Raw genomic sequence first — 14313 nt, 5'->3', positions numbered from 1 at the left:
TTCAACATACGGGTGTGAAGCCGCATATTTCTCTGTCGACATATTGTGTATTGTACCTGTATATATTTTAAACTGGCCTGGCTGTATTTTGATTGCAAGCACTTTGGTTTAAAAGTTTTCATTACATATTTGGTTTGCTTTGGACGTATTTTAATTGAGCACGTGGTTGGGTTACGATTATTATTTTGCCTTCATAATCTGTTGTGATCATATAGGCTCACAAGAGCATGACTGTCTAATTTTATCTTTTTTGTTGACTGGCAAATCAAAATAATGCCAGAACTATCTTGTATGGGCAGCAAACTGTTTGGTTGACAATTTCCAATATCCATTTTATTCTACACTAATAGATGCAGAAGAATGGGATATTGAGGATTACTGATACAGTAGATTGTGTAGGTTGCTGTCATCTCATCAAGTGATATTGGCAAAATTAAATTTCAAGTAGATATTTTTCACTGCTTTTTTTTTTTTTATTTCTATATATATATATATATTAATTCTTTATTTTTTCTGTGCATGAAAATAACAAGCATTTGTAATGTGCCACAACAGCACGCATATATTATCCGTCAAGATTTACAATTTGGCACTAGAGAACTGCACATTTTTCTTTTTGTTATCGTTTGGTACAAGCTATAAACATTTTACAAACATATGTTATTTAATATTAATGGTATGCGTGTATATCTTAGATGCATTACATAAAAAGAACACAACAAATTAATTAAATAACTGCAAGCTTGAGCATGCGGGTGATTAGCTACTTTGTCTTCAGGGTGAAGCAGTATATGCACCCAAGGTACTCAGGATGGTGACTTAATACGCGAATAGCCAAACAAGATAAACATCAATAACTATGCTCATGTGTCATGAATGTTGCTCTCATGAACGGGAAATGCTGATGAGCGGTGTATCATATGTTATTGTGCCGGGTACTGTAAGCTACATCTATGGGAACCTATTTGGTGTTGACAGCACCTGCTAGAGGGTAGGGTCATTTAGGTACAAGCTAATGTAGCAGAGACCTGCAGGTAAATGGACGGGTATGAAAATACTCAAGGTGTTGCAGCTTAAAACGAGAAGGCATATGGCTGTAATTGTTGGGGCTTAGTGTGTTGCAGCTGATATCCAGCATGTCCCCAGAGAAATTAGAACCGGACATCAGGTAAGCAATTAAGGGACCTAGTTGGGCTCAGAGTGCAAGGAAGACAGGAGGTGACGAGTTAGTGTGACAGTCTTTCCACATCTAGCAGAGTAAGGCTGATGGGACCCCGTGTGGCCCCCATATCACAGTCCACAGTCACCCTATACCTTGTAACGGTAAAGCATAGTCCCTGCCCGCACTGGGGCATGCCAAGTTTTGAAAGTCTGATGATAGGCAGCTTGGTTTAACGATCAGGGTTTGATCTCTATTCGAAAACGAGTTGTGGCAAATGATAACCGTGCGAGACCCATGCCGGTTCGTGGTAAGTGGTCATCATGGGTGGGTTTGCAAAAGGTCAGCCCAAAGTCCTGCTGTGCGGGTCTCAGTGGTAGCTCCTCTCGCTCATTAGTCCATGCTCTCTCTCCCTTGGGCTGTGGGGGGGACCTCCGCCTGTGTCTCCAGCTGGCGTGGTGCCTTGCTGCCTCCCGGTCGGCGTCGTGGCCGGCACTGTGGGTTCTAGCGTGTGGGGCAGCGCTCTGCTTGATGAGAGTTGTTGGAGCCGCTGAGGGGCGAGCAGGTCGTGCTTGTTGGTGAGTCACCTTCTGAGGCATGAGGGTGTGGGTGCTGGCGCCTCTGGGACCTGGCGCTATTGCCCTCCGTGCAGGTCTTTGGTTTCTGCTATGTCGAAGGACTACTTTGGAGGTACGAGGGGGATTCCCGCCTATTTGGCGCCGTGTTGCCGGGCGGATCCATGCCGCCACCTCTTTTATCGCCCTCTTGAAGGCCTGTCTCCGGGTGTGAAGCTTAGTCCACAGACTGGCGCATAGCCTGTCATAGAACTCCCCCGTGTGCTTGTGAGGCTTGTTGAGTGTGCGGTTCCTTATAGACTGTGTCTGTGCCGCCATCTTGTTTGGGCCTGGGCTGCTTCGTCTCGCTTTAAGCATTGTCGCTTGTGCTGGCCGTGGTGTGGGGGTGATCGTCCCCAGCGAGGACCGGGATAACCCCCGCCGGTCCTGGGAGGTGGGAGGGGAGGGGTTAGAGGTGAGTACGGTGAGGTTGTCATCTGCAAGGTTACCAACCAGGAGAGCGGCCGCCTCTCCCTGGCTCGATCGCAGTTAGGCTTCAAGCTGGAATCGTGGGGACCCGGTGAGTTGCGGGTACAAGTTTGGTATCAAAACGTTTTCCTGGGTCTCCCCCACTCTGTAGTCACCTTCCCAGTGGTGTGCGTGCGATGATTTGGGGTATATCCCCCGTTTTAGTAGCTGGTTTGCAGGAGCTATCGTGCAGCACGTTCACCCTGCTAGGAAGCTAGGCTCCGCCCCCCTTTTTTACTGCTTTTTAAGGTTATCTGGTTCAATTAGGTTGGAGCACCAACTCCTCAAAAGTCATACTACGGAAGTGTTGAATCAATGCTTTGCTATGGGGATTTCATTGATGCTGGATACCCTTATGCAGATACATTTTGTTATTTTCCAAATTCTGCGTGGCATTTTAACTGTGAATGTCATAATACTTTTACTGCAATAAAATACACATATTTGTGTTCAGCGATGACTTACGAGTAGTACAGTACCCTCAATGCACAGCTTTTATCGGGTTTTGGAAAGTCAGGGTCAAATTTAGGTCTTTACCCTCTTAGTTTATACACATTGAAATTTGCCAGATTGGTTTGCTGGGCTTTTGTTGCCTCTGAGACCATACGGCTACCCTTGTTTGAAAATTACCCCCATCGTGGCATTTGCAAAAGTAGACAACCCAGGGTATTCAAAATGGGGTATGTATGGTCTTTGTTAGTAGCCACTTAATCACAAACCCTGGCCAAATTTAGTGTTCCTATTTGTTTTTTGTATTTTTCACACAAAAACTGCCCTTTCAGCAATTATATCATCGTCAGTCTACCTTTTTTTGCTCTTAAACCTTCATATTTGTGGTCAGCGATAGCTCACAACTACAACAGTACGCCCTATGTAAGGGATTTATGGGGTTTTGGAAAGTCCAAAATTAGGACGTGAAAATTAAATTCTCTGGACTTTCTGCATGGGTTGTCAGGCACATTCCCCAATATGTAAGTCGTAAAATCACATAATTATGTAAAAATAATACATAAATATTCATGTAGAATGAAATTATATATATATATATATATATATATATATATTTATATTTACATATATGAAACCAAGAGGCTGCACCTGAACATGGATACTTATAAGTGTGCTGCTGGGGCCAATTTATACAACATACAAGATCCCGCACACTTACTAATTAACTTCAAGGCTCAAAGAATGTAATAGTTTTATTTAAAAACACCTCATGTAGGCAACAAATAATGGGGGTTTAGCTATAATGTATGATCATACGTTATATATGCCTGCCATAATGTCAATATACCCCATTCTTGGCAGATCCTACTTTAGCAACCTAATGTCTGCTCTTATAAGATTAATCCACTTACTTGGGAAACGCTTCTTCCTGGGACTCTCTGCATTGCAAGGTTATATTTGAATAAAATTATTACATTCTTTGAGCTTTGAAACTGCTATTTAGTTAATGAGTGAGTGCGCTGGATCTTGTGTGTGTATATAAAATGTATGCATTTTTTTTTATATATTCTCAAACTACACTAAGAATGAAATATATATATATATATATATATATATATATATATATGTGTGTATATAAATATATATATATATATATATGTAATTGAGAAACAATTTAGTGATTTTACTAATTATATGACGGGGGATATGCCTGACAACCCAGGCAGTCCCTCTGCAGTTGATCTTTCAAACCAATTGATCTGAATTATGTGATCGCAATGTCATTGGGCTGCAGGGAGGGCCCAATTGTTAGGGCATGCTATGCCGCCCTAACAGTGTTAAGGGCTTTCTTTTGTAGGACATCATAGGACGCCTTAATGTCAGGAAAGGGTTAAGCTGTAGTGGTTCTGGTGACTACAGTGTCCCTTTAATATTTATCAGTGAATTCAAATTACAGGCTAGTTATATTAATACCCACTCAAACCCCAGCAACTTCTCTTTAATTTACACAAAAGCCACTGAAAAGATGAACGCGCTGGATGATTTATTAATTTAACTAAAAAGCCTCTACTATTGGGTAACAATTGTTTCATTTTGGGATTAGAGTTTCCAAGACTATTAATGTTATCCATTATAATAATTGACTTCGACATTTTGTAGTGTTTCGCCCCTGGAAAGTGCAAATAAGACTTCAATTTGAAATAGAAATTATACTTTTAAGTAAATGTAGCCATCTGGAACTTTTGTCTAATTCTATTATATTGGATACATTGCTTTCCCTATCAAACAAGTACACTTATTGGATTATGTGTTCAAAGGGAAGAAGGATTGGTTTCCATCTATGTCATCTTACACAAATCATTTATATTAATTTAAATTAACTCAATCAGATTCTGGTTAAAACAATCAGTTAGTGCGTGAAAAGAGAAATGGACTTTGTTTTGTTCAGATCAAACATTAAAGTGTGAAATTACTTATCAGTATGGTGCCTGGGACATTGTACAGAGCAGAACTCCTACTTGAAACCTTTTGCTGTGTTTCCACCATTCATTATTTTTTTATATATATATATATATATATAATTTTGTTAGTAATAATTAAAAAATATGCAGAGCCAACTGATGGTTGGAATAACAGGAGAAAATAGTTGGTCGTTACAGTTGATGATAGTGTGTGAAGGTAATGAGAAGAAAACATTGGAAACATGTCTCGTATAGGTCCCAGTTACTGTCGATCATTCTGCTGTTATGAAAATGGTTCAAAACACACCTGCAAGGGAAGAACCATATGCATAGAACGACCAAAACAACCATGTGTTAAATGGTGTCAGAGTGTGAATAATATATATCACCATGCAACATGGGCAATTAGTTCAGATAAGCCCCCAACCTCGACCTGATGATAACTGTTAGCGACCCATTCCACCTCTTGAAGTTGGTGCCATATTTCATTGAATGTAGGAATAGTATCAGTCATGACAGGGGCATCTATCCCATACATTTGTTGAAAAGTACCCCCATTTGTTACATCTGTGAATTCCCATGTATGGGGTCAGGGTCTATATAGATTCAAAAAGTGCCTGATTTATATTTTAAAGGGTTACTTTAAGCACTATGACAACTTCAGTGATTTGAAGTGATAATGGTGTGTGGAGTCTGTATGTGCGGCGTTCCAGCAGCATCATTGAGATGTTACTAAATGTAAAAAAAAAATGTATATGTAAAAAATTGCATTTGTTGGCCGAGAGCGGTCAGCAGACACTCTCAGTCAATGAAGGGAAATAGCCTCTACATTCAGCTTCTGCAGCTCTGAGTCTGATGCCTGTCATTAGAGCAGGGACCCAAATAAGAGGGCAATCCGTTGAGAAATCCCTTATCCCCACGTCTAATTAAACAGTTACTCATAACTGCAGCAATTTGCAAAACTTGCTGCAGCTCTAAACCTAAACGATCCAAGCCAAATATCAGAGGAGGAAGCTACAATGAATCCTCTGTAACTTGCTTTTTGGGTTCCTACCTCCCATGACAGGCTATATGAAAGAGCTCATGCTAAAGCTGCATACGTTGTGGTAGCGGAATCATAATGTACGGCTTCATTCACAAAACCATGAACAAAGCTGTTTGTTAGTGGCATTCTTCCTTGGTGATTGATAAAATTGCTGTCAAGTGCTGCACTATTTATATGGTACGTTGAGGGTTCACTTATAACAACAAGACCCTTTTGATGGCCACTTTGATTCCGTGCCACTCTAGATACGGTAAACTTGGGTATTTGCAGCTTAATTAGGAGCTTCAATTGTAATCCTCTTCATTATTTTAGTTTGTATAAAGTATAGTATTTAATGCACATTGGGTCGCAGGTTCAAATCCCGGCAGGGTTGACTCAGCCCTTCACCCTTCCGAGGTAGATAAAATGAGTACTATTAAATTGGGTAATACTAGCAACCCCTGGATGTTTGGCTAAGGTAACATCCCCAGGATGAACTTGAAAACCAGAGTACTCTGAATGTACATTTCCTGGTTAAATACTTTGTTATTATTATTATATGCATCCTACATGTAATGTAGGTATGCTTTAAAAACCAGTCCGTTCACTACACATTCAGCTTCTTTTTGCTTAGATTTAGCAAATGAGTTACTCAGTTCACTGCAATTCTCTATTTAGGATTTAACCCTTTGGTGTAATTTTTCACCCAAATGAGAGGTGACTCACTCATCTGTCATTACAAGGTTATATAATGTATACAGCCATCCCATCTGTTGTTTGTGTGACTGTGGATGATTCTGTAATTTGAGAATTTGTGAAGAAAATTAGAATAATATTCCTTAGCACATGAATCTCCATTGACGCAGTAATTTACGAATATAACTGATGTACTAGGCGAAAGTGTTGCCATTAATTTAATATTTTATTGCATCGTATAAATAAATTGTGACAAATTGATGGCCATATGTTGATACCCCAAAGAGCAAATTCACTGTATTTGGGAAATAGATTTTAACATTTCCCGACATTGGAAGAAAGAAAACCTATGTCTAGACATTCTTGCTTAATTATTGAGCTGTGGGTTTTTAAGTGATAAGTAAAAATGTGTATACTTTAATAAGTGAGATTTAGAGCCTGCAATATGTGCGTGCTTGCAGCTCCTATGTAGGGACTTCTCAATGAGCCCCCTCTGTCTGAGGGAAGTTTTTATATAAAATGCCTGTAAATAAATGTTTATTTTGGGTTTCAAGAAAATAAGCTGAAAACTAAGCATAGACGTATTGCAAGATTACCGTACATTTCCAGGAATACGAGAGTAACCTTTAAAAAAAAAAAAAAAATCTGTCTTCATTTGGTTTTAAAAAACATAACATACACTGTTATAGAATGTGGGGAGCAATCAACCAGTGGCCTAAAACAATTGGCAAAAACATAACCCGTCATAGTGACAAGAACCACAGTGACAAACAGTTGTCAAAACGTTATCAAAGTTATTAAATCCATAAAAGATAACACGTGTCTAAGACGGAGCAAAGTGAGTCCCCAGCAGATATGGAAGGAATATCAAAATATTCACCTTATATAGATAAAAATTGAGCAAAGAACCTTGTTTGCTCTACGTAGCTTTATTAGTAACATGAATGTAGCCAGTGAAGTCCTTATCAGATCAATCAGTCTCTTATCAGTCCCACAACATAAAAGCTAGAACAGAAAATGTGGAAAAAGAGAGAAAAGATGAAGAACAAAGACCAGACAAAAGAGTAACCCTTTAATTTTAACTGACAGCTGGTTTGAGCTGTAGTGATGTTGCAGAGTATGTACACATAGCATTGACTAGGAATACATGTCTTAGGTCAAAGTATTGTGCGGTAGGTCTGCGCACTTAGCCTTCCAAGGATAAAATGCAATAACACCAAACATTCAGACAAAAATAAATATTCCAATTGTATCTTTAATAAAGATAATATTTATACATTAGTGAATGAAAACCACAGTCTGTTTTCCATTGCTTTTGTGGACCACCTTAGTATTGTCTTCATTGTCAACACTACAATGTTAGCGCAATACAAGAGATTAGTGTGTTCACAAACCAAGGTGCATACAGTGAGACCCAATAAAATAGAAAATAACTTCCCTGTATCAGGAGAAGCTAAAAAATACCAATGCTATATTTCAGTTTGAGAGTTTTTTAACAAATGTAATTTTTAAATCATTTTTACGTTTCTATATGCACTGATGTATTTTTATTTTATTATATATTTTTACATACCAGGAACACAGTAGAGAAGAAATGGATGAATGGAACATTGTACGCGTCAGTGAAGACTTTCGAGTGATTGCGTTGGGGCTGCCAGTACCCAAATATTCTGGCAATCCCCTCGATCCACCGTTACGCTCCAGATTTCAAGCCAGGGATATTTATCACCTCCCATTCAAGGTCAGAACCTATTTTAGTATATCTGTATGGTTATTTTTTTGTATTGCCTTATAAATGCCTTATGACACATTACTCATTTAATACAAGAATGATCTTTATTTTAAGAATGAGAACAATGTTTATAATTCATGAATTACTTTAATTATGAGCACTGGAAAATAATTCCACATCCTATAGTCATTTACTCTGAATTCAAGATACTGAGAAAGTATAACCAATGTGTTCAACTCTTCTAATGTATCATCATGTTTTGTATCTAAACAGGATCATCTTCAAATGCTCTATTCTGTTGGACCACATCTTCCTGCTGAAAGGTAAAGCTTGACTTTTTTTAAATTGCCAAAACAAAAAATGTATAAGTTCAACACTTTCAAAGTTGTAAACTGCAATAGAACAAACCCAGACAAATTTCCTATAAACGTTTTATTTCCATATATCTATGAAAGCAAATTGTCATTGTTCATTCTGTCAAAAGGGAAAACAGTCCGATATCACTGCATTTTAAATTAAGCAGCATTGTTTTAGCAAATCCTAAGAATGCTCTCTTTGATGGGCTGTGTTTTTATTATTTACAATTCGTGTTAATTGTGTAGAATTCAAAGTGAATTGATGATCAAATTAATGTCAAAATTAGCTGAACTAACAACATATCTGTCTTGGTCATTTTTTTGCAACTGAGCTGCCATGTCCTAACATTTAAAACTCGCTTTGAATTTGACAATTCACACTTTAGTGAATACGCTTCACAATGTATTAAAAACACCTAAACTATATCAATTTGAAACCTACAAGATTATCAATATATGTGACATTATTCAAATGAGTTTCTTCCAGACAACATATAAATGGAAATGTTATTGTGAGAATTCAAAGTGCAGTTTGTTTTTAGATTCGGTTCACTCTGTGCTCATACAAAATGTAATAAATAGGAAATAAATGACTAGCAAGTCTGCCAAACAGAATATGACAGAGGATGCCTATAAGTCACATCACATTTTTCTCTTTCAGAATTTCTCAGCTTTTGTCATTTGCTACAACTTTGTGCTCACAAGAATCATCTTCCCTGGGCTTACCAGATTTTCCATCAGACAATTTGGCTGCAGCTGTTGGCATATTGGTAAGTTTCATTCTTGTATAAGGGCATTTAAGAAGTATTTTTGAAGACTTCTCCAGTATCTAAGCTTTGTAATGTCTGGAATCTAAAATATTTTTTGTTTTTTTTGGAAGACTAACACATAAGATGAATTCAAACACCCTTTCTAGTTTAGAAAACTAAATGTTTATTCATTTGTGCTGAACGGATATGCAATGTATACACATACTATAGCTGTAACATCACTATTTATGGCAATTTTATACAAGCTGTGACTCATTCATAATGACGTGTGTGATTACTAAATCTACCATTATTAGGGAAGTATACACGAGCTATTGAGATTATCTAAGAGAAGATTAACACCTAGATAAATCATTTTGTTGTACATTGGGGGTCATGGTTGTGGCTAAATTACCAAATGATTCTCTAAGTTAAAAGTTAATAGACATTCAGCTAATTCAGTTGTGCACAAAACTAGCAAAAACATATTGAGAGCCAGATAGGTGTTTCGTAGTTAATTTATAAATGTGTCAATTCCTCATAAAAAATCAGCACTTTTATAACCTGGGGTCAAACTAGGATACTCCTCACCCATAAAGCTGAAGTGCTTTTGGGGTGTGTAGTGGTCCTTTAAGTAAAAATATGGTTAATATATTGCCTGAGCTATGTAGTTTAAGGAACACTCCAAGCACAATGACCAGTTTAGTGATTTGAAATGCTTTGAGTCTGTATGTACAGTAATATCCTATGAAACATTGCACATACATAGAAACATAGAAACATAGAATGTGACGGCAGATAAGAACCATTCGGCCCATCTAGTCTGCCCAATTTTCTAAATACTTTCATTAGTCCCTGGCCTTATCTTATAGTTAGGATAGCCTTATGCCTATCCCACGCATGCTTCAACCCCTTTACTGTGTTAACCTCTACCACTTCAGCTGGAAGGCTATTCCATGCATCCACTACCCTCTCAGTAAAGTAATACTTCCTGATATTATTTTTAAACCTTTGTCCCTCTAATTTAAGACTATGTCCTCTTGTTGTGGTAGTTTTTCTTCTTTTAAATATAGTCTCCTCCTTTACTGTGTTCATTCCCTTTATGTATTTAAATGTTTCTATCATATCCCCCCGTCTCGTCTTTCCTCCAAGCTATACATGTCAAGATCCTTTAACCTTTCCTGGTAAGTTTTATCCTGCAACCCATGAACCAGTTTAGTAGCCCTTCTCTGAACTCTCTCTAAGGTATCAATATCCTTCTGAAGATACGGTCTCCAGTACTGTGTACAATACTCCAAGTGAGGTCTCACCAGTGTTCTGTACAATGGCATGAGCACTGCCCTCTTTCTTGCCTTGGGCACGTCATTAGCCAGTCTGGAACACGAATTGTCGGTTCTGGTCATATTGGATATCTGACATTAATACGCACAGCATGCTGGTGACAGACGTCCAATGGCTGCAGTAGGCCTCTTGTAGTGCATTAGTTGTCACTTTTTCATTTTTTTTTGTCATTCTTTCTTTATTAAGTGGGAGCGATTACAAGGCCACACTGATGCAAACGTAGCATTATACAGAAGCATATTTGGGTTAGTTTACAACCTCTCCTTCCCCTCCCCCCCCAAAACAAAGTACCACATTTTAATTTAAGAAATATAGCCAGGTGGCGTAGAAAAAAAATGCCAGTATGAAAAATATAGTCGAGTGATGTAGGGAAATGCACGAATAACGAAAGTAAAGTGGCTCAATTAAAGCTCTGCTAGATGAAAAAAAGGGTACTGTTTATATACGCCATAGGAAAGCTGAAGTGAACAGAGATTTAAAAAAAATAATAAAATAAACTACAAACTGATAAAAGGAAAACAAATAAAGACAGTGCCATCAGCTGGTCAACCTAGAATGGCATCAATGGGCATGAAGAGTACAAATCCCTGGAGTACTTCAGATCATTCAACCAATGCCCAGTTTAGAGGCTTGACTCTGGAATGCCTGGCTTGACACCTGGATAGTGTGGGCTACTCTGTAGGAAAGTGCAAACACCACCCAGCCTCCAGGCAGGGGGGGCGAGCAATGACTTTAATCCATTTATTCCAGACATTCCAACCGCTGGAATGAGATCCCACAGAGATCCAAGAGTTAGAGGTAAGTTGAATGCGTCTCCTGTAGGAGCAGGTCAGAAACACTGCTGTAGGAGGGAGCTTTGACCTCAATGCCTTGCCTTACATGTAGTCACTTCCAGAATTGTTAGCAGAGATGATCAAAAACCTCTAAGAGGTTGCAATAGTGTGGCGAGGGCCATTCATGTTCCTCAGAAGCTGCCACATGGGGTAAAAGCACTATCTTAGTCATGTGAGGTCCATGTGATTGCGCTTTTGGATGCCACAAGGCCGCAGAGGGTTATTGCAGATTATCATGCCAAATAACCAAAGCCAGATATAAGGAACCACAATATCTTCATCAGAATTACCCGTAGAACAGTGGTTTTCAACCATTCCTCACGCTCCCCTATTCTAGTCCAGGATTTAGGGATTACCCAGTTGTATCTAAGGTTTTTTGTTTTTTTTCTAAACTGAATTTGTTTTATGTCCCCCACATTTCAAGTAAAAACCTGAAAAAAATAGTTTTTACTTACCGTTACTCCAGTGCCAAAACACCAGCCACTCCATCTCCCGCAGGATATATCCCAGTCTCAAACCAATGGCCTATCCAATGGGGTTCTCAAAGATGATCATTGAAAACTGATGCACATGTTCGATGAGCGTCACAAGGGCATCCAAATATTTCTCATAGGAAACCATTGAATTCAATGCTATTCTGTAAGCTGTAACCTCACCTGAGTTTCACTTGGTCAGTGCAGCAGAAGTGCCTCTCCTTGCTGTCTGGAAGATGGCCATTACAGGTGAATTTAAGCTTAGTGTGTTTAACCCTGCAATGTAAACAGGACCACTGCACTAGACCAAATTGCTCTTGTGTTTTAACCCCTTAAGGATGGAGGCAATTGTACAAGTTCTGATCAAAGCAAAACCTGGAATTTGAATTATATGTCTGTTCAACATCCAATGATACAATCCCACTGTTAAAGGGAAATTTCCCCAGAAGCAGGACATCAGGGAACAAACCGGGGACCTTCGAACAAGAACCCGAATTTGGGACTGCCTCTTTAAAATTGGAGCTGTTGGGCTGTATGCTGTCCACATAGGCCATTTCCAAGATGAAGATTTCTTGTATCAGTTCTCGCCTCTCTATTAGGAGCTCTGTGTGTCATCACCTTCTTTAAATCTAGTAACTTGAATTATGTCCTCATGACAGGCTTGAATGAAAGTTCAATTAATATGTTCTTTAAACAGTGCCTTGCAGTGAACTGGGAAATTTGTAAACGTTAGAAATTTTTTCATGTAGTCATGACAGTTCATTGTTTAGTAAATAAAGTCAAGTCATGTTCTATAGACAGCCGTATTGGGAACTGACAATAGCCAGAAAATGCAACTCATTACCTGCTGCTTGATCTCAGCATGACCGATAGAAGCAGAAATATTATACGGTGCAGAGAAAAGTGTATTTCATGGTTATTGTACTGCACTTTTCTTTTCTACCACTACCACTCATAGGCGTGCGCACGGGGTGTCCCAGGTGTGCCTTGGCACACCTTTATCAGGGGCGGCTTTCTAATTAGGCGGTGTAGGCGGCCGCCTAATCCCTCTTAGGGCAGACTGTGTCAGGTCTTTGGCCGTGACCGAGGACCCGACACCAGGAGGAGGTCCGGCGATTGCTCTGTATGACGCCGGATTTCCGAGACCCCTCCTGTCTGCTGGGAGAAGAGACATCACAGACACCGACTTGCAGCTCCGCAGTGTGCAGAGCTGCAGACCATGTGTCTCGCGAGATCTGGCCACTCAGAGCGTTGCCGCTGGTTACCACTGCAACGTTCTGACCGGGTCTTGCGAGATACGTGGTCTGCAGCTCTGCATACTGCAGACCAGATATCCTGCTCACCGGACTGCCAGGGAGCCACCACACATTACCGCCAGGGAGCCCACCAGACCGCCAGGGAATGAAGGACACTGGACCACCAGGGAAATAAGGTATTTAATCTCACCTCCTCCCTCCCAGTATTCCCCCTCACTATCACCCCCTCCAGTATATCCCCTCCCTATCATCCCCCCCTTCTAGTATGTCCCCTCACTATCACCCCACTCCAAGTAAACTCCCTCCCACACCACCATTACCCCTTCCCTCCCAGTATCACCCTCACTATCACCCCCTCCCAGTATACTCCCTCCCTCCCACACCAACACTTCCCCCTCCCAGTACCCCCCTCACAATCACCCCCTCCAGTATACCCCCTCCCACACTACCATTACCCCATCCCTCTCAGTATCCCCGTCACTATAACCCCCATCTCATTATACTCCCTCCCGCACCACCATTACCCCCTCCCTCCCAGTACCCCCATCCCTATCACCCCCTCCCAGTATCACCCCTCACTAGCAACCCCCTTCCAGTATACTTCCTCCCACACCACTATTACACCCTCCCTCCTAGTATCCCCCCTCACTATCACCCCCCTCCCAGTATACTCCCTCCCACACCACTATTACCCCCTCCCTCCCAGTGTCCAGTGTCCCCTCCCAGTATACTCCCTCCCACACCACCATTACTCCCTCCCTCCCAGTATCCCCCCTCACGATCACCCCCCTTACATTATGTGTATGTATATATATATATATATATATATATATATATATATGTATACATATACACGCAGTTGTGCTTTAGGGTGCACACCCTAATGCAATAGGCTGCGCACGCCTATGCTCCCACTATACACACTAAAAATGACAGCTTGCAGCAGCACAGCTTAGGATAGTTGTTAACATTGCTACTCCACTTTAATACGTTAACATTAAACATGTCACCGACACTTTGTGGTATGTCTAAAAATAAAACTGCAAGTATTTACCGTAAGAGATTCCTTTTCTAAATCATTGTGGCTACATTTGTTTATGCTGTGCATATACAAATACTATAAATACAATAGTTTATGAGGGCTAGGTCACAGCTACACTTTCCAGGATAGTACAGTTTGACCGTGCTGTCTTGGTGGAAC

General features: G+C 40.1%; 1 protein-coding gene across 1 annotated transcript in view; it reads left to right on the top strand.

Annotated features, from left to right (window-relative positions):
• Positions 1-14313, top strand: part of VWA8 (von Willebrand factor A domain containing 8) — a 376054-nt gene that overhangs the window by 65119 nt on the left and 296622 nt on the right. Inside the window, exons 7-9 of the mRNA XM_063425968.1 lie at positions 7949-8113; positions 8378-8427; positions 9122-9230. Of these exons, the coding sequence (XP_063282038.1) occupies positions 7949-8113; positions 8378-8427; positions 9122-9230 (324 nt within the window). The remainder of the gene's footprint in view (positions 1-7948; positions 8114-8377; positions 8428-9121; positions 9231-14313) is intronic.

The sequence above is a fragment of the Pelobates fuscus genome, chromosome 1 (genome assembly GCF_036172605.1).
Source record: "Pelobates fuscus isolate aPelFus1 chromosome 1, aPelFus1.pri, whole genome shotgun sequence".
Lineage (NCBI taxonomy): Eukaryota > Metazoa > Chordata > Amphibia > Anura > Pelobatidae > Pelobates > Pelobates fuscus.
This window is presented reverse-complemented; position numbering and strand designations above follow the sequence as displayed.